Source organism: Tauraco erythrolophus, chromosome 8 (genome assembly GCF_009769465.1).
Source record: "Tauraco erythrolophus isolate bTauEry1 chromosome 8, bTauEry1.pri, whole genome shotgun sequence".
NCBI lineage: Eukaryota > Metazoa > Chordata > Aves > Musophagiformes > Musophagidae > Tauraco > Tauraco erythrolophus.
In genome coordinates this window covers 17,415,923-17,441,776 of record NC_141472.1, presented here as the reverse complement: position 1 = coordinate 17,441,776, position 25,854 = coordinate 17,415,923, and the positions used below count along the sequence as shown (strand labels likewise).

The window sequence follows — 25,854 nt, the reverse complement described above, 5'->3', positions numbered from 1 at the left end:
GAATGGGAAATACTAATATAATTTCTCTGTAAACCTGGGTGGTTTGGGGGACCAAATTTGATATAGCATAAGTTTTGGTCTCTTCACAGAAGGGGCAGAAGTAATGATCAGATCATTAATATTTTACTGATTTAAGAAAATTCACTGTTTCTCTGTTAAATTTCTTACAAAAAGTCAATCAAATTAAACAGTCAAAGGGCAAACTCAGGACATCAAGCAGAACTCTGGCAGAAATGGGGGACTTAAATCCAAACCCACTATCAGGAACCCACTGTTGAGCAGCAGGCAGCATTATCCTGCAACATTGAAGTTGCACTGTGCTCTCTAAACACCACGTCGTGCCCATGTGCCTCGTGAGAGCTGCCCTTGTCATCACAGAACTTAATCACTTAGGCTTTCAGGTCATCCCTGAAACTGAGTCAGAATCCAGAAATAATGCGTCCTTCAGATAAGCCCCTCTTATGATGTCAGGCCAATAGATGTTCTCAGAAGAGAAGTAATAATATTTAAAGGACATGTGTTTGTCAGGACGCAGGAACAACTCTTAGCAAGCATATACAAGAATGTCAGACATTAAATGCTTGTTTCTTTTTATAGGATGCTTGCTTTAAAAAATATGAAAAATATATTACTAGTATTGATAGCTATAGGAGAAAAGTATATCACCAATAATAGAACTACTAAAACATTTTCTGATGAAATAAAAATGTATTTTATTGTATTGTATTAACTACAGTTCCAAATGCACTACTTGAAGGCAAGGCCAATAAGGATTAGCACTAAATTCAAATTGTCTTGCATGCTTAAGGACTAGTTTCACAAAGGATTAAACTATGCTTTTGAAGCAACTTACCTGTGACATCAGTTTTGATGTCAGCAAGTTTAAAAAGAGGTGCAACTTGCTCATAATAAACATGAGTGGCTTCTTTTTTGTGGCTGCTTGGATTAACAAACACCTTTAAGGATTTTGGTCTATTCTGAAAGCCTAAAAAAGAAAACACAAAGCATTTAACTTTACACACAATCCAGCTATTTTTACAGCTTAAATGAATATTTAATATTAGACCCACTACTGTATTTTAACAAGATAAGTAAATTATAGTCTAAAAAAAGTCTCAATTTCTTCTTGGATGTGTGCTGTTTATCTTAAAATTACAGTACTGTTTGCTTTTGTGCGTACAGCTAATAAACAGTAGAAATTATTCACACACTAACCAAAACATTGTAGGAAGTAGAAAAAAAAAAGTATATGTCATAATCTAGTTAAACATTGACACAAAAGCAGGGTGAATTTGAAGAAGTTACAAGATTGGGCAACAAAAAAAACCAAACAAACATCAAAACATATCGTTTTTGGAATTTAACATGAAACACTCCCAGCAGGCACATGACAATAACACCCAACAAAACTGATACTACAATCCAATACTTCTGTTTTCTGAGATCACAAATCAAACAGTGCAAAGGAAATTCCCTCATCTTGAAAGAGACTTGAAGAAATTGAAAGAGAAAACTTGGTAATATGATTCAGAAATTTGAGAATTATTGTTGATTTTATTTTCTAAAAGTTACATTTAAGTCTTCAAAGTAACGAACTCTGAGCAAACAACACTGAGAATTATTGCTATGCGAATACCTCCTCTTGCACATTGATCCCATGAAGCAATTTTATTATTTGGAATACGGAATTTTGTTGAATAGTAAATAATTCACACTAAAACAATAACATTACTTTTTAAGTTCTCTTTTCTAGAATTCCTACAATTGCCATGATTCAGTGAGGTTGGTTTGCTACAAAAAGCAAGAGATGGCATGCAATACTGTGATTTCTTTGGTAGTTATTTAAAATATATTATTTGAAAAATTTTGTATTCAGTTAGCTCATTTATAAATTCTAAAGTTTTTTTAGTATCAGGTTAGACTATCACTTTCTTAGCCAAATGAAAGCTAGCATATCTGGCAACTATGCTGCTTCCAACATTTAACAAAATTAGTAGTAGGCCACAACTCTTAAAAGAAACTAAGAACAAAAGCACATTTTCCTGCCCCGTGTAGAGCATTACTGTGATTTTTACAGCCACATATACCTTTACAGTGTCAGCTAGGACTTCCTGAAGCTCTTCCCACCTATTCTACCTCAACAACTGAAAGGAACAATTCCTCAGAGAAATTATAGTTAAATACTATTTCAGCATCAAATGGGAAAGTATTCCTCAAGATCAAAACATAACAATTATAAAAGTCCCATAGATTTTTTTTTTTCACTTATTTAAACACATCAAAGAATTTGGAAATTAAGACTAGCACTTTATCCAGTTTGTGTTAGTAAATCTTAGAAGATTTCTTAAAGATACCGAAGGAAATTACTGGATCGGTTTGCTGCTATATCCTGAAAGATACATAAAAACTAAGATTTCCAATTATGTTTATGGCAAAACCTTACACACAGTGCTATGTCATTGCATGGCAAATTAATCCTGATGAATCATTAATGCCTGATGAATCCTGAATGTCTTCAGTAATAAGCCTTAGTGCCTATATTTAAAAGTATCTCCTCTATAAAGGAGATAAAAGAAAACAGGAAACTTAGTGAGGGTAGTGGAAGTGCTGGAGGGTAGGGTTGCTGTTCAAAAGAACCTTGATTAGCTACAAGAAAGGTTTGACAAAAGCCTCAAGATGTTCCATAGAGACAAACACAAAGTCCCCCACCTGGCCTGGCAAAACTACCCCTAATAGTGCAGGCTGGGGATGGACCAACTACGCAGCACCTCTTTAGAGAGCATCTGAAGTTCCTGGGTAGACGGGGAGTTGAACGTGAATAAACAGTGTGCTATTGATGCCATGAAGGCCAAGTCCTCACTGGGTTGCACTAACAAGAGGACAACCAGCAGTTCAAAGGATATCACTATGCTGTTGTATTCAACATTTTTTGAGACCGAATCTCAAAAACTGCATCCACTTTTAGGCCCCTCAGCACAAGACTGAAAGTGGAGTGAGACCAACAGAGAACCGTGACTACAATGAGGGGCTGGAACAGGCCACATACAAGAGGCAGAGGTAGCTGGCTTTGTATAGCCTTGAGAAGAGAATCTACCTAAATGCCGTCCTTAAATATCTACTGTGCGAGCAACAAAGACCAAGTCAGACTTTCTGCGGGTGCAAGGACAAAAAAGCAGACACAATTTGCAGCAAGGAATATTCCAATTTGAAATAAAGAAAAACACTTATCACAATGAGGGCAGTTAAATGTCCATCCTTAGAGATTTTCAAAACTTATCTGGACATGGCTTTTAGCAACCTGGTCTTGTTTAGAAGCTCATCTGCTCTGAGCAGGAAGCTGAAACAGATGATCTCCAGAGGTCCATTCCAACCTAAATTATTCTTAATTCTCTGGAAACAGAAACAAGCACTGCAGGTATGCGCTGTAGTGTAATTTCTAGTCATAGGAATTACCACACAAATAAGGAAGACTACACAAAAGTTCTCACAGAGAATTAAAACTAATAAATCATCGTCATAAAGACATTGTAACAATCGTTATTCAAAATACTCAATGGAAATCTGCTATCTGATATTGTTGCAGTCTTTTAGAAGTCATAAAAATATTAAGATAAAAAAACTTATTTCTGTGACTTGATATTGTGCCTAAAGTATCAATAGAAATTAAGCTGAAAACTACAAGAATAAGGACTCTTGACTTAAAAGAGAAGAGATTTAGCCACATTCATAAATGTGCTGGCATGTTTCTTATCTTCTCTACAGGAACTCCTACCTGCAATCAGCTGCCCCTGAACGCTGAACCCCCACCAACACCCAGAGCCACAAAACTGTAAAAAATGACTATGGAGCCTTTGATTTGTAAGTAAAGCATACCCTTAAACTTAAATATATATTATATATTTAGTAAAAAATACATACTTATAGTACACAAAGCTGCAGGAAAGAATAGCAGAGTACGGAGTTTGTAGAGAAAGTCGAGAAAGGTGATGAAGTGTCATAAATTCTGTTACTCGGACAGTGTGAGTTACAATACTGCTAAACCACCATTAGGAGAAAACTGAAGGAAAAAAACAAACATCAGTGTCTCACTTAACTGGTTTTAAGTGTAAAAATTTAAGCCCTATGTGGCAATATAAAGTTTTAAACAAAAGCATAAGCAGACAAAAGAATACAGACTTTTCAATTGGTGGGAAAAAATTCCTAGATATTTAAGGAAAGAGTTGAATTTTGGTGGGGTTTTTTGTTGGTTTTGTTTTTCTTTTTGTTTTTAAACCAAGAATTCATTCATTAAATTATTCTAAACTAGGAATTGTATTTATGATTCTATATATTTGGCTATTGTTGAAAAGTAGATCACTGTTAATACATAAATCCTAGTGCGATTTTCAAGAATTACATGAATTCACAGGATAAAAGTGTTAAAATAGTCTCTTTATGACTACTTGGATACCAATTTACTTTTTCAGAGAGGTAAACTATTGTATTTAGAGAAATAGGTATCACAAACAAGGCACTTGAGCAGAGATATGGTACACTACTGATGTGGTTTGGTTTGTGCCAAATGATTGCCAACTGTCATGAAAGGATGATCACGACAAAAAATATTATCATTCCCAGCATGCACTGGATGTCTTATAACACACTAAATAACTGAGTTTAATGAAAGAGTATCCAAGAACAGTCAAATATTAAACTTTCACACAATTACTCAGTGAAACTTCTTTAAAAGCATTTTTAAATAATTATCATCTTTTACTTTTTTTTAAACAACATCTGTATGAATGAATCAATCTCCTTTTCCACAGTCTGCAACTGATTTCAGTCTGTCAGCCTTTTGGTGTTCTCCTAACTGATATTCTGTTATTGTTTTCCGTGGCTGCTCCATTTGAAATGAACCAGCAGCCTAAAGCAGGAAGGCCAACTGTTCCTCTAGTACTAACAAATGTGCTAATATGCACTAGTTTAAACTTGATCTATCAAGTGAATCGGTGAACCATGAAGGGTGGTGGGTCAATCAGGGTGTTCTGAAAACAAAGGCTCATCGGGCAGCAGAGACGCTATGCTCAGACATACATCTGTGCTGCTTTCAGTTCCTAGCTTTATGAAAATGGGTTTATGTTACGAAAGTTAAGAGCCTGGAATCATGTCTTTATTGCATACATTTATAAATACTTTATACAGCAGTAAGAATATCATACATGAGGAAAACTAATAATATGAGACAGATTCGTTAACGTAACTATGGAGACACCACTGTTAATATTAACTAACCAAAGTTAATGTTTAACATTAATGGTTTAATTAAAACTTTATGCATGAGGTTTCAGACATTCATATCAAATCCCACTGTGAGAGATACTACAGAATAGTAGATAAAAATAAAATGCATTTCGTGCCTTTTTTTCCTACTTTATCATTTATTCTTAACCATATCTACTGTCTTCTGATCGTTTACAGAGTTTTTAAGAAAAACTTTTTCAAATCAACTGTTAATAAAAATAAGTCTTATCAACAGCATACTAGAATCTAAGCTGCAAGTTGAGGCTTTCCAGGAGCCAGTCCAGAACTAAGGCTCCAAAGGTGCACGCCTTAAGACAGTGGTGGTTATTTTACATCAGTTTAACACATATGTGATACACAGAAGATCAGTCTTCACAAACACCATAACACTGAGCAAGCTCTTCATATCTAGCTGGCAGGCATCTGAACAGCAGCAACGTTATGCAGAAAATAAGAACTTATTTCAAAGTGGGAAGATGGTAGTACAGGTGTTTTGTTACACTGTCACACACACAAAAAGCCATAATAGCAGCCACTGTAACTAAATTCTAAACAACTCTATTACATCTGTGTGCTCACTTATATGATGACAGGCTTCATAAAAAATTATAGCCTAGTTAGACTTTAAATTTAAGTACTCTGAACACAAATTCAAAGCAACAGAGAATACTTGCTATGAAGAGAGAAGGAATGAACAGGTAAAACCATGCAAGAAACATTCATGTCAGACACAGAACGTACAGTAAAAGGGAAACTGTGTACATGATATTTCAGAAAAAAAATGAAATCATCTTCCCTAGAACAAATCTTGAGATAAAACTCTAGCTCATATAATCACTGATAAACTTGCTGTTGTTGTTCCTTAATTAATGTATATGCATAAAAATCTAAAAGCCTGCCAAGGAATAAGGTAAACAAATAGAAATTGTATTTATTTTCAAAGGAGACAGACTGTTTCATAATATGCAGCCATTCCAACAACTGAAAGTACATGTTTACTGACAGCCAGCAGCAGTTAGTGAAAATTTACTTTGTGATCAGATAGATTAGCAAAAAAAAATTTGTACACTTTAATTTTGACTATTTTAGAAGGATGAAATCTTAACTTTATCCTGCAGTTCATAAGAAAACCAAAAATGAGCCAATTTGAGTTCATTAACAAAGATGTCACAAGCACTGTTGTGAAAACAAGCTGCAGCAAAAACTATGAAAATTCATCACTTTCAAGGAGAGATCTATCAATGTGCCTTTTGAGATTTCAGTTACTGAGGAATCAATAGAACTTAGCTGCATTTTATACTTTTAGCCTAGACTCGAATCCCACTGGGATCCTGCCAATGTTTGCTACATTTTAAATACAAACGACTTTTCTTTCTGAGTTATACCATTACTATACCATCACTGTTTAAATTACTGATAATGTGTCTCTGTGACACTGAATGCACAAACACTGCTGCTTTTTTGCTGATTTTCTGGAGAGAAAAGCAGTTTGAATATCTAGTCAGTCTTCAAAATGTAACAGCATAAAAACTACTTTTATTGTAATTACAGAACTTAAAACAATATACACATAAGTAAATGATATTTTGGAGTTTGTGTTTGGTTCCCCCCGCCTCGAGTCCTGATTATACCTGAACTAAAAGGAAAGGCGAAAACTGTACTGATTAGAGATTAAGAAAAATCTGCGCAAGGTTTGAGCTTCTGGAGAAAGACTGAAGCTGAAGGAAGAAATGGAAACAGCAACGTTGCACAGAAAGCTTTTTTCCCAGGTTCAGGTGGCTTCCGATTACAAATCTATAAAACAGAGACTGCACCTCGAAGTCAAGGCAACCTGAGAAAGAGATACTGCAGCTTTTTTTCTGTGAACATATGGTATCACTGCTCCTGATGGATGGAGGGTAATCTGGGAACAAAACAGACATTTGCTCCTTATGCAAATGTCTTTGCCTTTATGAGTAGCTGGAGATCTGCAAGAATCTTGGCACTTCTGCAGATTTAGATATTTCATGATGAAGTGGTTCAAAAAAGGGGGCAAGGGAAAGCACTTTTTAATACACATTTTTATTTGGGAAATCCAAATCATATTGCAAGCAAACAATGCAAGAATGCACCATTAATAACTCATATTATTTTACTTTCTCTAGTATCTGCTGTTGACAAAGTCACTTTACTAGAAATACACTAAAAATCACAATTGGAAGTGTTGTTACAAACACTACACATGTGTGAGATTTGAATCCTGTAATCTGGTTCAGTATTAAGAATTCAGCTGGAATTTTAATAGTCTATTACAACTTGTTTTTCTTTGGTAACAAATAAACTCATTTGCTATAGTCTGTAAACAGAGACACATTTTGGAGCTAAATCAGAGAGTTTGGTTTGTTGTTTTGTGTGCTATATTCTGTGTCTTTTCCAACACTGATGGTATTAAATTACAGTGAAAGGCTTTGATTTGCTGGGGTTTTTTTTTCCCCCTAAATGCTGAATATTTTTTTTCTTAAATTTGATACAGATTCCATGAAAACAATGCAAGTATCATGAGTTAAACAAAGCATCCCAAAACTGGCATTAGCCTGGGCAAGCACAGAAAGGTATTTTTAAAATAAAGAATTGTCTCTCATCACTAGCTACTGTCAAGACATTTGGTATCAAACTATACAATAAGAGTCCTACAGAAACTTAAGACCACTTCCACCTGTGAATTTATGAAGTGGAGGAAAGATTCTCCCATTAGTCTCTTAAAGAATCTGCAGGTCTCAAGTGGGAGCTCCTAAACAGTTACTGGTAAGTCCCTGAAGGGGCTCAGGACTGCAACAACTGTAGTACCATCAGATGCGCTGCAATTCCAAGTGAAAACATCAACAACATATTTTATTTCTTTAAGAAACAGATTTCCCAGAAGACTCTTCAGTCAGAATACAGTAAGCTACTTATTTTCAGTAGCTTCCAAAACACTTCCAAAAAAATAGCATTTGTTTAATTTTTACAGATGCATTAGTCAATTATTGTCGCTTTCCTAAATTTTATACTTCACCATGTAAAACTTCAGTAGTAAACATTTTCCAGCAATAATATTCATATCTGTGTGTCTTAATTTCCACAGGCAAAATATTTTTCTAAGCTTCACTCAAGCTTACATAATGCCAATAGAAACAATGCTGAAATAATGACATCAACAGCAAATAAATGCTTACCATTCAAAATTTCCTTTAGATGTCTAAACCAAGAATGACAATGATCTTCACTTAAGTTATTTAAATGGATAGCACAGTCTGTTAGTTTATTCTCTTCTTTATTCAAGCATTTAAAAATTGTGATGCCCAACAAAGTACCACCTTTTTTCTGCCCTACAAAACGACGACGTTTCAGTTTTACTGAAAATACATCTTTCATTTCAATAATCTCCTCTTGAGCCTGCAAAACCATACTGGAATCACCTGTAGGGAGGGGAAAAAAAAAAAAAAAAGGAGAAAAAGAAGTGTTATCAATATGATTAGGAGTAATATCTAACAAAAACCATTGTTATGGCTTCACCTCTAGCTTCACTTGTTGCATCTGCTCATGCCTGTATTGAAACTTATTGCATATCATTTTCCTCAATCACTGGTCTCACATTTTACCAACTTTCTGTTATTTAGGTTAGGTATCCACCTATACAAACAACATGATTTCAAAGAGATCATTCAATCTCTTTTCTGATATTGAAGAAAATGAATAAAATTGCAGACCCTAAGAACAGTGAATCACCTTTTTTTGTGTGTATTTGCATTCAAAAACCAAAGTCTTCCTTGTATTCTCCTCAACCGTAGCAATCATAGCAGTTGTATTCTAAATGGTGCTATGACCCTTGCTGACTATATGCTCGATGTATTTTTTCATTTGATATAACTGATGCCTTTTGGGTTTAGACTAGAGACATACCAGAAAATAGTTAAACAAAAACAGAAAAATAAAACAAAAGTATGTCACTCATCTTATCTTTCATTTTTGAGTTGTGAATTTACTTTAGAAGACAAGTAAAAGAAAAACGGTTTCAAAAGTTCTTATGACAGTTCAAGACTCTCACCTCAGGGGAGATTTGTGTTAGGCTGGAACACTAAGTGAAGGTTTTCTTATCTCAGGGCTGTTATACATACGACACTGTGGCTGCAGACACTATCACTTCAGTGACACTAGTTCCAAATGCCTTTTGGAGATGGACCAACTGAATGACTGTGGTACAGGCTTCTCTTTCTTCTGCTCTCTTGAACTATAAAACACCAGATTCCTCAAAAACAGTCAAATACACAGACTGAAGGGAAAATATCACCGTTCCTGTAGGTATCAGATACTCTGGACATGGAAAGTTTGCCTGTAATTACAGCAGATCCGATATGCTATAACAATATAGGTCTCTTTGCAGCTGAAGGCAAGTTAGAAAATAGAAACCTTTTCCAATTGTAGCAACAGCTCAGTCAAGTGGTTTCTCAATAGCAAAAGCCATCAAACTCAACTGTTTGATGAGTCTTTGCTGCATGCTGTACTGAAGTTCCAGGGAGAAGCTGCAAAAGACTATTTTAACTGTCTTCCTGAAGAAGAGGGACAGCACTGCAGGTGTGAGACTGCAGAATCAAGTTATCACCTATTTCATTACACCACATGAAGCTCGGGGCTTCAGAAAGTTATTCTCTTTCTGAGCAGAAAAAAAAAAAAAAAAGAAGCTTGTATCAATTCTTGTAACAGCTTGACGTTGGCATTTCTCAACATCATTTCTCAAACCAGTTTATGCAGTGATCATCCTTCTGTCCAGAAATCCTGGAAGACTGCACCTCAGCAACGCTAACACAGCTAAAGCTGAAGTCAGTATTACCTCTCCCAACAATTCTCAACCAACCCATTTTTTCCTGTTCCATACCAAATAACCTACTGCAGATAGAAGCATGACCTTATACTTCCTACGTATTTTTCCAACTTGTTACATTTTACCATCTTATTTTCTCCATAGGTCAGCTACTAAGGTGTAAAATTGGACTAAAATCATTCCATTCTTAGCAGGAATACCGTGACGAGTAAATGTTCGTGTGCACTGAGATAGTACACAGGAAATTGTCTGTAGTGCAGATTTTCAGAAGTACACAGCAAATAGACACGCGGAAACTCACCAAACAACAGAACACAAAACAAAGCTTAAAGTACTGTAATCATTGCTGTAAAAGTATTTTCCCTAAGACACATTCAATGAAACCAGGGGACTGAGGGGAAAAACCTGTATGGTTCCATTTGAACTATGATTTCACATAGACTCAAAGGAGGAGTGGACTTTTTACAAACAACCTTAATACTAACAATACCAAATCCGAGATCTTGATTTTTTTCAATCTTTCTATTGCTCTTCTAAAACATTTGGGAGTAAATGCTAATTTTATGCATATGCATCACAAATAAATCACAAACATTAGCTTATTTGTCCTTCATAAATCAAGTAAAATGAAGGCTTGTTAAAATAAATAAAATACTTTTAACTCCCCCACTACCTTTCGTAGAACGACATTTAGTCATAGGCCAGGTAAGGTTTGTCTTGTCTATTCTTTTCATGCTACTATTTCAGCCAGATTTTTATTTGCTTTTACATCTTCCTCTCACTCTGTATTTGTCAAATTCTTGTGTTGTTCAGATGCACGTCAAAACTTTTAAAAATTAAAATAATACATTCTTACTAGGCAGCACTACACTTTCAAAAGTAGTATTTGACTCTAGCTGTTCTAATGGAATACATTCCCAGATGCAGCACATAAACTGTAGGAATACCGAATTGTACAAAAATATCTTCATCCAGTTTTAAATTGTAGAGGAAATATTGAACTAGCTAGTAGGATTAGGACAGCAAATTTTTTGTAAAGTTGAAAAGAAATCTGCATAAAAGTCCCTAGGCATATGCTATAATTTTCATCTTCTATTTTACTGAAAATAAGATCATCATGAATTCAGTAAAATTTTATAAAATAATTCAGATAAACAAAATAAGTCATGAGCTACATGACTTATAAAATATTTCTAGTGTGTTATAACAACCAAGTTTACTTTAAAAATAGAGTAGACATTGGATTAGAGACTTTTTCAAACTTCAAAAAACCTATTGGCTTGTTAGTATCATATTGGTTATTGCTAGCTGTTTCAGGACATTAACTGTCCTCTCACATTACTTAGAAAGATATTGGGTACCATCTGTTCTTGCGAGAGATTTAAGTATACATCTATTAGATATCATGCTATTTATTTAATTCAGTACCCACTTCCCATTGTCGTATCTTCTGAACAAAAAAGTCAATTTAATTACAAGGAATAAAGATAATCTCTTCTAGCAGGCTGCTCTGTCATCATGAGAGCAGAGAGGGAACCTGTATAAAGTAGGTTACAGGCGTTAGGAAGACTAAAACTAACAGCACTTAACATTTAACAAAGATCTAACAAAAACAGAATATATGGCACTTTAAAAAAAAATTTACTATAAGCCAAGGGCTTGTCTAAATCAATCTCAGCACATCTGTCTGATGTAGAGCGTAAACAGGATTAGAGTTGGATTTATCTGCTTGACGCTAATTGTACTCACAGTTTCTGCACATGTCCACTTTTTTTTTTCCCCAAATCCAGCCTGCCTGGATATTTGAATTTCTAGGAAGTTTTATGTCCCTATTTATCCTCTCAGTGATTTCAAGCAATGAGACTCCTACATTTTTCTTATTCATGGTAGTCTAATCTCTTATATAATAAAAACTTATGTCTAAATACACCACACTGAGCTAAATCAAAGGGTGAGGGACTAATACACTCAAATACAATTTAATTGTATATAGCAAACCAAAATTTAATTAGTTAAGAGTGTTAAACTAGGCTTTAAACAAATAGATTATCTCATGTTTACAGCAAAATTGATGATGAAAACATACACAAAGAAAAAAACAGTAATACTGAAAAATAGAACAGTTTGTAAAAAGAAGTGTGTTATTAAAATATAAACACCAACACTTCAACAACAAAACACTTATAGGATTCTTTTCCTATCAGAGACCCAACATCTAGAAGTGGTATTTAAGGACTTCATTTCCATAACAAATATCTGGAGTACATGGAAAATGGTAGAAAATACACACAAAAGATGACTGTATAATTCAAGTACAAGAACTGGACACGAAGGGAAATGTGTTATACTCCCTTGGTCGTTAATTCTTCCTATGACCTCTGGCAAGGCACCTAGCCCCACTTAACTACATTTAGTAGATAAATCTCTCACACATTTTAGGCGCTCTGTCCCATTGCACTCTCAAAGTTTAATTCTATAGTTGATTCTATAGCTGAGTGCAGTGTAACATAATAGAAACAATTAGAAACAAAAATTGTCAAGACTATACCAAAGAAAATACATTGATCAACAGCAGTTACTATAGAACTGATTACAGATCATGATCATCCTACGCTGTATGAACACAATTTTCAAAACAACCATTCAGGACATACAACTAAAATATAACTGCATTAATATAAAACCAAAAAGGAAATAAGTGTAATCAAAAAATGAAATTAGTTTTGACAATAAATCTACAAATTTAGGGTTGGGAATATTTTAAATTAATATGATAATGTTAAAGGAAAAATAGCAACTATTAACTCATTAACTATTAAGCCCATTTCTCTCTTACTGTAGTCTGCAAAGCACAATAAGTAGCATGCAACTGATTCATAAAACCTTTACAGTTTTCAGTTAAAACTTTGATTTAGAACTGGCAGAGAGAAATATAAAGGAGTAAGTATGATCATTCTTGCCAGAAGAGCTAAGAATCACTGTATAGCTTGTCAAGCTATTTAACGTTAATTTAAAGACTCTAAACATGAGACAGAAAAGCTATTTTCAGAACATCTGAATTTTCAATATTTTTTTAGTTTCAAAAAGACAGGTCATGCAAAATCTTTGACAAAATCTGATGCTATGCCTCTTACTCTCTTCTGCAAGCAGAGAAAGCAAAATTGCACTTTCTGTTTGCCAAGGGCATCAAACAGTAAGCTGAGGAGAAGGTACAGCAAGGGCCAGGTTGGGGAGGGGCTGTTTTTTCTTTGAAGATTACCTTTAGGCTACTCTAGTCCTTTTAAACAGTGTTATAAGAGAAGTATAACACAACCAAGGCCTTAGTCTAGAAAAACATTTCTCAGACTGTGGGTAATGACCTCCTCAGGAGCAGCAAGGGGCTCAGAAAGTACTACAAAGTACTGGAGAGATGCATCTCAGTTCCTCCAGCACTGGAGAGTAAAGCAGAGTGTAACTACTAACTTCATCTTTTAATGGCAGCTATTCTCTTCCAGCAACATCTGTATTCCTTCAGGGCAGAAAATTGAGCTTAAAAACATCTGCCAGGAATACAACCAATTTTCATTCTCCTGTTCTGGAGAATCTGAGGATGAAGGGATGTATTTTGCCAAGCCAAAGTAATATCTTGCTGCTAATTCCTATTCCAGTACAGGCACCTACCCTCACTCACCTGCCATGACTGTGTAGTCCAGACCTTTTCCTTATTCTGGCACTTGGCAAAACCAAGCTGAGTCAATTCAACACCCTCAAGTAATACAGATTGTCCCCTTTATTTTTATTTTTTGTGCTGGCATAGTCTTCTGACAAGTTATTTAATGTAATCAGTTCAACACAAGTCCTACAAAACTAGAGATGCTTCAAAGTGATAAGAAAATACACAGCAGGGAAGAGGGAAAGACTGGGACTGTCTCATCAGCAGGAAGTCAACAAGGTTTGAGCCAATCTGCTGTGCATTTTCACTTCCAACTGCTAACTCCCCAAAGATCACACCAACACAGATCAACAAGAGTCGTCAAGAACTGGGAAAGATGCACAATGGTTTCTCTTAATTTTTTCAGAGCTCTGCTTACATTTATCAATCAAAAAATTGTAAGTCTCAGAATAAAACTCCACTTTATAAACCTATATGGCACATTAAGTTAATTTCACTGAATATGAACTTACACATTATTTTAATACAGTAATAAAAAGCATTATTCACTATTGCAGCCTAGAGTAGTTATCTTATTTTAAAGTACTATCATAGACAGCTATCTCTAAAAATAGATTATTATGAAGAATAATTTATATACTAAAAAAAAATAATATTCTTGAACAAATCTGTACTTCAGGCTCCAATTTTTCAACTCAAACTCAGTCAAAAAAAACCCAGTAATTTTCCAATGTAAATCCCAGATCATAGGAAAAAGGCTTATACTAGATAACAGAAATTACATTATTTTATTTCTCTGTTTAGTAATTCTTACAAATAATAAAAAAGACAAAATGTGATAAATACAATATAAAACTGGCTTTACCGGTCTTGTTCAAGTTTCAGTGCATTCTACAAAAAGTCAAAAGTCTTTCATTCTTTGCTCAGAATATTTCTTGACAATTTTACCATATTTATAGCATGAATAAACACATCTAAAACTGCAACCTCCTACCTTTCATCCTCCTCTCTTGCCTCTCTCTCTGTTTCAAACTGCTATTTCCCCAAAGACCTCCTGACCAGCTGATTCTAATCTCTGTTTTCCACCATATCTTTTAAAAACTGATCCTCATTCTTCTGAACATCCTTGTGAAACCTAGAGGGCTGTTGCAGATACATACCCCTGTGCCCAGCATCATATCATCACAGCAACTGCAGGAAAAGCAGCTTCAGGAGACTTCTGGTGTAGCCCTTGAAGTACTGAGTTGAACCATGCTCAAGGACTTAAATTTTGGGTAAGTTTGACAACACCTTTAAAAGATGGTAATAGGCAAATTTCTGACAAAAAACAACCACTTCCAAACTGGCTAGTTCTGGCTGAATTAAAATGAAAGATGATGCCAGCAACTGGCAGAACAAACATGGGAACAGTTTAATTAATCCCACAGCATAAAGGCAGAGCTTAGTACAGTTCAGAGGTCACCTCTGCTGGAGCTGACTCCCTCTAGAGAGGTGCCAGACCTGGGGACTTCCCCTCTGAGCAGAACCAGATCTCAAGAGTGACACTTGCGCCCAGCATCCTGCGTCTTCGTGATGCCCAGCAGGCCATGGATCAGGCCCTTCTTGTAATAAGGGTCATTAGACATCTATCCATCAAGCTTTCATTAATGTCTTGTTCCATTTCTGGTTTCGAGCAGTGAACTATCTTGCTTATTAATTACAGGCTAAACATATAACTTTGTCAGAAAAACATATCGAAACTGGTAGTTTGAAAAGAAGCCCAGTACCTTCTTGAATAAGTATCTCCATGGAAAAGCGTGATTAAAGCTTAGCATAAGGCATAACGCTGTTCCAGACAAGAAACATTACCTTAAGGAAGAGTCTCCCCTTCATTCTCCAATAAAGAATTTAAGGTAGATGATGAAATGAAAAATAATCCCCCTAACAAGACAATCTACTGGGAATAATGCTGTACAGAATAACGAGGCTAGCTGAAAGGTGGCAAGGCAGACAGTGAGTGACTCTGAACCTGCAGCATTTGAGAGGATGCATGCAGCAAAGACTTTGCTTTTTAATAGTTACATTTTCTCATTAACACTGTACCAAGAAAGAGGTCACCGAAAATAAATTCACTATAGAAAGCTCTACATTTTATGTAAAGAGTATGGCCCACATACTGCCTTATTTCATAATATGGTTGGAAAAGTAGCAGCAAATCTCTTAGTAAGTGCCTGAAACTTTGAAGTTTCTCATGTAATAAGAGAAAGGAGTTACATAACAAACTTCAGAGTAACAACAGGGTAACAAACATCAGTGATTGCCATCATTTTGCAAAACCTCTGCAAACACAAGCAGCAGATTAAATGACTAGTCTTAGATAGACCAACAATACAACCGTCATATAATGGAATTCATTATGAGAGAGATTTCTGACCCAAAACAGAAGACTGGGATCTAATGGCTTATGTTCTTTAATACAATGGGCTACCAGAGCTGAAAGATACTAAAGAATCCCCAAAGAGGAAACATGAGCTAAATTTTACCTTCTTTTGAAAAAAGTCTCTCAACATACACACTATTTTGTACCTACTAATCTATGCCATATTCATGGCAATTACCTCTGTCATTTCAGAAAATAAGGGGAGGCAGGGAATCAAAATAGCCTCTTATGGCCACATGACATCACTGAGTTTCATTAACTACAAGTTAATAATTAGTTCTACTTGGACTCTTACTGGCACAAGACTTGCTTCAGCTTCAAATGCAGATTTACAAACCATCCATAGTGCTAAATATAGGTGTCTCACTTTTAGGGAACTCAACATGCCTCAAATATCTGAATTTTGGTCTCTTCCGAAAATTATTTTCAAGACATTTTCTTCAGGAAAAAAGAACAGACACATCCCATTCTAAACATAGGACAATTTCCTTCCATAAGCTATTGGTAATCATGTATATTAGCAATTCATGCTTTAGGTATTGAAGCATAGCTGACAGCTGCTAGGTAAACTCATCCATGAACTTCTCATCGATCAACAGCTACATGTTTGGCTTTATCCTCATTGATCTTTGGCCTATTTTTTTAGGAGCTTTCTTCATAAACTCAGCCATCCTTTATATCATTCTACCTGCAACTTCTACACTAGCCCAAGGGTAAGAGATGGCAACAGCACCACCAGAATCCTCTGACAAGCATAAAACCCTTCCCTCACCACAACGCTCTTCAGCTCAGTTGCCACACAGCAATAGGAAGAATGTCAGCTACACCATTTTGCCTGCAGGGATGAGTGAATCCTATTTTGCTCGTGTACACAACACTTGTAACAGACTTAAAAGAAAAGCAACAAAAAAACCCACAGAATTTTGTTAGATGATCTTTATAATATACATGTTGGGTTTTTTCCCTTCCTCTTAGGGGAACTGTTCATATTTCTCTAACTTTGTAAAATATTTCAGAATATGAAAAATATACTTTACTACATGATATACGTATAGTACAAAAATTGCTTAGAACACAACACAAAATGTAAGGTATACTTAGTTAATTGTGCCAGATACAAATTAGTCCTTCATACAAAGGGAAAGCTTACAAAATGCAATACTCAGAAGCCTTCTGATATTAAAGTTATCGTTAATATATGGAATTGACTACATTTGCAGTGGTGCATAGTCCTGTGACTGAGGAAATTACATTCTCAGGCTTTCATCAATTTTAAAATTTTGTTTGTAGCTTAACACTACGACAAAGCTCTCACAGAAGATTTGATACCGATATGATGTGACACAACTGAACCAAACCTTAATTTCACTCACAGTAAGAAATCACAGGATTAAGTAACACTGTGCAGTCTTTTAGAAAAGTTTATTGCTTCCAGATGGATGCAAGTTTCCTTTCAGCATCAATTGTATCTTCTGTACACAGGGTGCCAATGTTACTATAAATATAGACAAAAGCAGTTATAAAGATAATTTTTTAAAGTATTGACATAAACAGGCACGTACAATACTGCCTCTCTCCACAAAGTAAGGACAACTACATTAGAGCGAGGCGTGTATCACAAATGTTCAACATAAAAACACGTACACCCTTTTTAGAAATTATAGCCTGCATATGAACAAGCACAAATTTACAAGGTATCCATAAAATGACTTCTAATTCAAACTGCGTGCTCTTTGCCCCATGTTGTGTAGTGCCATGTGTTTCACTGCATGGTGCATGCTACCAAGATGTCCACCTGTGCCCATGTATCTGCGCAGCAAGCTAAGTATATACTTACTTTATTTAGCAGCAGAACTGTTGAATACATACTGCGATATGCTTATGTTGAAATAAAACTAAAATTGTAAATAACAAATGTCTTTAAGCTATTTTAAATTTCAAACCATGTATGTAAGACACTAGTAAAGTGTATAAACAGGTCTACAAAATCTTCTCCAGAAAAAAAATAATTCTGGGTAATATCTGGTTAGACTATAAGAAAATTACATATAATGCTATTTTGGAAATCAAAATACAATCAAAAATTATCAGGTAAAGCCAGTACTTTGAGTTGGTTTAATATTTAATGTTGTTATCCAGTTCAGGAATTATAAAAGGTCATGAGTCATTTAAAATACATTATTTGACATTTTCATGAGATTCTCAAAAACCAAAAGATCTCCATATTGGTTTTGATTTGTGTAATAACTAGTGCTTGAAGTAGAATAAGTTAATGCATTTTAAAGAACATGCAGAATCCATAAAATGTTTTATGAATAAAATTTTAGCATTAAGTACCATGAAATTCAAAATTAACTATCAGCATAGAAATAACTTCCACTTTTACATCAAACTACATTAGTACACCTAGTTGCATACAGAAACCTACTTATTTTCTGACAGGCATATTAACTGCTTCAAAAGAACCACTAGTCAAAAAAAATGCCAACAAAAAATCCGCCCCAAAATTTTCCATGATGTATGCTTTTCATCCTTGCACGCACCAACAGCCTCAAACAAGCAGTCTCCTATCTATTTTAAGCAAATTCCTTGACATCTCCCATCTACTCCTCCTAACTCCAGTACAGTAACTGTAGCTACATACCACATTTACATATCTATTCCTAATCGCAGTCTATTCCTAATCCTAGTACTAAGAAGTACTAAAATCAAACAGAAAGACTTCTGATTGACATATCACAAAACTAACTCAATTTCAGATGAGTTTTCACTGTTGGAGAAATGCATGTCAGATGACAAAGATGCAATTCAAGCCTCTTCTAATACATATGAATTTTACTCCTCCAAACTTTTAAATGCTAGCATTACACCAAAAGGACACATATGTATGGTTGAAGTAAACATCTTACTTGCAGATCCTAAGAATTTTTACTCACAGCATAAAGATCCTGCATACTGTTGCAGGATGAAAGAGAGATTCATACTCAAAGCACATCCATACAGCAACTAACAGAGATGTGTCTTCAGACTGTCTCCAACAGGCATTTGCACAGTATGCGTGTTACTGTTCCTATCCTATCTACATTTTCATCTATCACAATATTAAACTTACCTGCTCATTTAAAAGTAAAATTAACAAATCTGAGTTTCTACACATATCTAGCCACACGTAGACAACAACCTACACTCTCTATATTGTAGCCAATATTATCTACTCTATTGTAGACTCTCTTTCGATATTGTAGACTCTATTATTGGAGACAATAGTCTACAATCTGTAGTCTATACAATCAGACAACAAACTTTGATTTAGCCTTAAAGTGAACCAGTGCAAGAAAATTATGATCACCTGTGTTCAAGAATTAATTACTGTAGAGACCTTGGCACACGTCCTTAAGCTGTTCACATAATGAATGGATGCCTTACATTGACAGTTATCTTCTACCCTGTAAGTATCAGAAACCTTCTGAAAGAGATTTATGGAAAAATAACAGCTAAACATATTGAAGCTTCACTTTTTCCTAATCTTGAGGTTGATGAAACTAATTACTCTTCCAGAATGGTCTGTAAAGGTTTCAGACTCATATCCTACACAAATTTAGTTATTATATTTGGAATTTAACTTCTCCACAATAAAGATACAAAACTTGAAGACTATAGTAATCATATACATATGAGCAATATTTTCAAGACATTTCTGGCTAAGAAATACAGGTTTCCTATTCAGTCTGCTACTGCACTGTAACTCTTAATAATGTTTAATAAAATTACCATCTTGATATTTTGTCAGACAAAGAATACACATTCTTTAAACTCTATCGGTCCTCTGATAAAAATAAGTACATTGCAAATGGAAGGCTGGGCAAACTGAAGTTCAAATTCTTCTGAGTAATGCAAATACAGATGGAGTTACAGACTAGTGATGTATGTGCTTTTACATAAAATACCATTTAAATATAATTTGACTGGTTTCTGGTACATAAGACCAGCAATACAAGATCAGAGCAAAAGTCAATCTGTCCCAGTACCTTATGACAAACCATAGCCATAAGCAGATGCAAAGAGAAGAGAAGGAATAAACCAAGCATTTATTTTATTTTATTTTATTTTATTTTCCACTAATACTTTTCCACTCCCCACCTGTTTTCATTTGAGACACCCTGAACTGACTGCAGTTTTTATACATTTAACAGCACTCAAATGAGGCCTTTTCATCTCCAGCTGAATCTACAAAATCTTTAATCATTAACTATATCCTTTGGCAGTAAGTTTTGCAGTTCTCTTATTTGCTGTATGATTATTACTTTTGTTTTGAGCCTGGTGGTTCTTAGCTTTTTTAGATGCACCATATTTCTTATCCTGGAAGACAGAAAGCCATTGCCATCTACTCTCTCCAGGTCTCATCTCAACTGCCTCCCTTTCAGACCAAAAAAGGTCAGCCTAGTCGCTCACTCTCACCCAGGAGCCATTCCTTACCATTAATTATTGTCACCCCCTGAACCTTCTCCAGTCTCACATCATCTTTGTTGGGAACACCAGAACTGCACACAGTATTCAAGATGTGGTTAAACAACCATTGGTTTATAGAGCATACAAACATCTGTTTTAGTCTCTATTTACGTTCTAATGATCCTTAACATAATGATCCTAACAACTGTTTAAGTGACATGACATTTTCCACATAATAAACCCATGATCACATACGTTAGGAATGTCTAGCTACAGCTCCTGATCTTGATCCCAAGCTGATGGCATTCAAACAAGAGATCAATATATTATACTATGCTTAATTATATCAAATTTGGGGCTCACTGTCCCATCACCTAGTCAAATCTGTTAAACGGCCATGTCTCTGAAGCTGTGCTGTAGGACATAACTGACAATCTCTAAATGCTTTTCCACTTCTATTTTAACCATCCCCAAGCATACAAATTCAGCATTTCTGCTTTTCTGTGATTATCCTATGCCATTTTTTGTCTTCCATACTCCTTCCAGACCACATCGTTAACATATAAAAGGCACTATGAACTTTTCAGGCAGTCTTCACTCCACGAATTAGACAAAGAAAACAAACATTAGAAACATAAAACAAAGAGAAACATGTTTAAGAACAGCTTTCTTTTTACTGTAAGTATATTTTATCAGTCTGCTCCTGCATACAAACCAATATTGCTAAACTGTTAAACCTGCAAACGTAAAAAGCAGTAGCTGCTTTAAGCAAGACAAACAAGCATATATGTATAAATTACATTGTAAGTTGAGTACTGAATTTCTATGTGTACATTCCACAAATGGTTTCCATAAACCAAGTGAGACCTAGGAATGAAATTTCAAAAACACCACCTGCTTGTTTCCATCATATTTTAAATAATTAACTCCTGAACAAATGTAAGAAAAAAAAAAAAGTCTTTTTATTTCATATTTGTTTGTACTACAGTAAAAAAAAAGAATAAAAAACTACAAACATTTATCAGGTACTCTTTTCTTCTGCTAAGCAATGTTTTCTAATGCAATCGTAGTTATAACTACTTCTCCATCACAGAAGATCTATGGATCAGAAAAGAATCTGTAGGATATTCTTAGTTTAATCACAGCCTTTTTTAATTAGTATTTTGCAGTCAAGTGACCAAGAAACATTACATTTCATATGAAATATTCAGAAGCATTCTTTTTCCTTTAATAAAAATAATACCAAGCTAAAAACAGACATCTATATACTACCTTCTGCCAGTTACTATGGCATATCAATATATTTAGGTTTACCCTGGAATGTGCCAACTGCAGAATTTACTAAATGAAACCACAAATCTCCTCAAAGTTTGACATTGACATGGATTAACATCATCTATAGCCATTTAACTGTTAGTGTATTATTCACTGGTGCTAGGGTAATTTTGATCCATAACTAATTACCTCACCCCCAGTTACACTACATAGATGTGACAGAGCAGGCCTTTGGGAGGTCCAAAACCACCCAAGTATGAAATCTTTCAGTACCTTTCTTGACAGAGCTGTCTGACAAGTTTCCAAAAGGCCCTGCGACAAACAGCGTACCAGGGAGAGGACTTGGACAGGAGTAATCTCATGTTGAACCATCTTCCAAACAGTCAACAGATCAGTCTTGAAATTCTTCATATTTACTTTCAGCAATTTATTTACAAGAATTTTCACTTAAATTAGAATAACATAGGCTTTTTTTTAAAGCCATTTTCCTACATCATTTTTAAGTCAGAATACTTATTCTGTTTCTACTATATCATACAGAAAAATATAAATACAAAGATGATTTTTAAACATCTGTCAAATAGGAGGTTTTAATAGAACAATGAGTATTTAATTACTCAAACTCAGAACAGTATCTGCAAAACAGCATTACATTTACTCATAAGTATTTATTGCTGTTACCCTTAACTTGATCATTTGTACATCAAATTTTGTTTCTCCAAGACCGTCTGCACTGTGTAAAGATCTGTTTCCAGGATACGTATAATTGTGCAGTACATAACATCTGTTGCTTTGCATTTTCTGAGCTTTGGGAAGCACACTTTCCTATATTCACTTGAGTGTATGGACTGACAGAAGAGATATATTGCCACAGTTCAAATAAACCAACAACTACCGCAACTACTCTGCACGGCAAAGCATTTAAGTAACTACCATCTTACATAGCCCAAACAGGCAAAGGCCAGGAAATTCAGACTTCAGCATTGAATTCTGTTCATGAATTGACTGTTTGTTTAAAATTGCAACACACAGACAAGAAATAACTACATGCTAGATTAGAGAACTGCAAGGCAAACCGAGTTACTGTACATTTTTTTTGTCAGAGTTTTATATATTCCTACATCCACAGCTAAACAAGAAGCCAGGGGAGGGAGGAAGTTGCACCAGATCTTAAACATAAGTAGAATTTCCTTTCATCAAATCCCTTACAGAAAGGCTACCATACATCAAGACTTACATGAAAATTCAGACCTACAATCTTCATTTTTTTAAAAACATCTTTTAGCTTCCTTTTTTGTTTTGGGGGGGTTTTTTTGGTTTCTTTTTTAAACAAACATATTTATTTGCCTGATACCACTAAAAGACCATGAGAGAAAACAGCAGCTTCCATAGCACTGGTAAGGGAAGCTAATCATTCCTTGTAATATGAAGCCAATGGTGGACATGGAAAATAATTTTTAATTCTTATACAAGTTATCCTGAGATCATGTCACTAATTTGTGATCCATTCTGGCTTGAGCTCCAATTTTACAAAAATTAAGCATTGTGGCTTACAATCATATTACGAAACCTCCAAATTAAGTGTGGCTTCAAGTATTTTCTCGGTGTTGCAAATTAAGAGCTTAAGTATTTATTGCATCAAGATCAAAGTTGCTAAGAGCTATGTTGTCATTGACAGATATACATAAAGAGCTCAACATGAGTTCCGTACTTTGTTTTCTTTAATCTGTAACATTCATAAAATAACATTCAATATTTGGAATTTACAGTAGATGCTATGTTGAAATATTTCACAATATTCAGCAAGGATGACAAACATAAATGACAGCAAAAAAAAAGATCTTTCAATCAAATATCTACCCATCAAAGAATAAACTCAGGATATTCTTTAATCTTAAAAAGAAACAAGGTAGGAAAATTTGGGGAAGGAATAAAATCAGAAGCATCCTCTCAATCTCTGCATAAGGATTTTTAAACACTCCCACTTACAAGCATGATAAAGATACAAATACAGCTCAAGGCTTCAAACAAAGGCACTCATCTCCAAGCACCAAACTCGTTCCCAAAGGTAAACTCAGCTAATACTGTCCTACAACATAAACAAGCCACTCTAGATAACTACCTAAATAAAGGGAAGTGGGACGTTGTGTGAACCACAGCTTATTGATTCTCCTCCAAAAACGAGCTGGTTATATCGGCAATTCTAATATCACAAAACTTCCAAGTTTGTGGGATGTTTCCTGTTGCTCTGCTAAACTGACATCGTGGGGGGTTTTTTATGACTCCATGAAGAAACACAATAGGAAAATAGTTACCTTGAGAGATTATAGGAAGCAAAATGTTCTCATTCAATATTTCATTTTTAATCTGCATACTTTGATAATAACAAAATACATGTGCATAAATTTAGGTTCAACCCATTTTAAACGAGTTAACTAATATTATTCCTTTAGCAGCATTGTCACTGAAAAGTATGAAGTAAATTACTTTTAACTTCAAAATCACCTTTGGAATTAATACAGTTTGGAGTAAAAAGGTATAACTAGATGATAACGCATATCAATGAATGAAGCCATAGCAGTACTGGAATATTTCAAAATATTGAGTAACACACATGCTTAAATAAACATTTAACTTTTAAAACCATGAACGGTATGGTGTGAGAGTAACTACTATAGATCATATAGCTGTAAACAAAATCATATAGTAACTACTATACATCAATATAAGCATACATTATATGTTGGAATCAAAATAATTAGCCACTTTTCCAAATTACAAAAAAATCGACACACCGTTTTTTCCTGCAGAGGGCCACAGCAAAACAGTTTGGTCGTGAAATCTGAAGTCTTATCAAAAGGATTTGTAGGCTCAGCCAGAGTGCAGAAATAGGAAATATCAATGTCTTCAACTCTTCACTGTACCTACATAAAATTCAGTTACCCAGGTAACATGTGCAAGAGACATTACAATGTGCCGTGGTAATTCATCCAAGAGAAGGAGTTTCCAACATGCTAAGAGCCCATTTTTGGTGGCATTTACAGGGTCATGACTTCCCTGCCAGTTGCAGTGCCACATGCACAACTGAATTTCAGTTGTTCTTGCAATTCCACTTATTCAGCTACACTTGAAGATATTATCCTAAACTGGTATCACTGCCCAAAGGATATTATCTGCACTTCAGCTAAAGGGGGAAAGGTTCCTAAATTGAAAGAAGGGAGCTCCAAAACTCCTTCCCTAGTAAAATAGTTTGAAAAATACCATCCTTACATTTAGTCTGCAGACACAAGTATTTTTGAGACCACCTAAACAGTTAGAAGGAGGAAGTTCTAGTCACTATCAAGTTAGCAGTTAAAAAAAAAAAAAAAAAAATCCTTAAATGGTGTTTTAAAAGGTTAATTTATTAACTTTACAGTTGCACTCAACTCTGTAGTATGTCAGAGAATGGTGAAACCCAATTAACTCAAAAGATTGACAGTTAATATCTATGAGACAGGAATCAATTTAGAAAAGGATCTTGGTATAATGCAATTCTATAGCAGTCCCAGTAGTAAATGACAAAAAGGTCACATTTTGAAAGGAAACAGCAGATACCACCACAAAACTAGCAGATGTTCCTAAAGGATCATCTGTACAAAAACATAAGCATATGTGAGAGAAATCCAACACTATCACGAAATCAGTTGGTGTCTAACATAATAGCAGTTCCTTATGGCAATATGGCAACACGTGTATCACGTACTCAACACATTATGGTTTTTTGTCTGCACATACTGTTACAACATAAGTCATAAAAAGCAGGACCACTGATTTCCTTGAAAGGAAAACATTAGTTCCACAACCCACTAATGTTAAGGTCCACAAAGACGATTCAATTCTTCAGGTTTGTGTTCTCAGATTTTCAGCCATTTATGCATTTTTATAAATTGTCTAAGAAGG

General features: G+C 34.9%; 1 protein-coding gene across 1 annotated transcript in view; it reads right to left on the bottom strand.

The window, feature by feature from the left end:
- Nucleotides 1-25,854, bottom strand: part of CERKL (CERK like autophagy regulator) — a 57,524-nt gene that overhangs the window by 24,378 nt on the left and 7,292 nt on the right. The window contains 2 exon segments of the mRNA XM_086615888.1: nucleotides 854-985; nucleotides 8,475-8,717. Of these exon segments, the coding sequence (XP_086472014.1) occupies nucleotides 854-985; nucleotides 8,475-8,717 (375 nt within the window).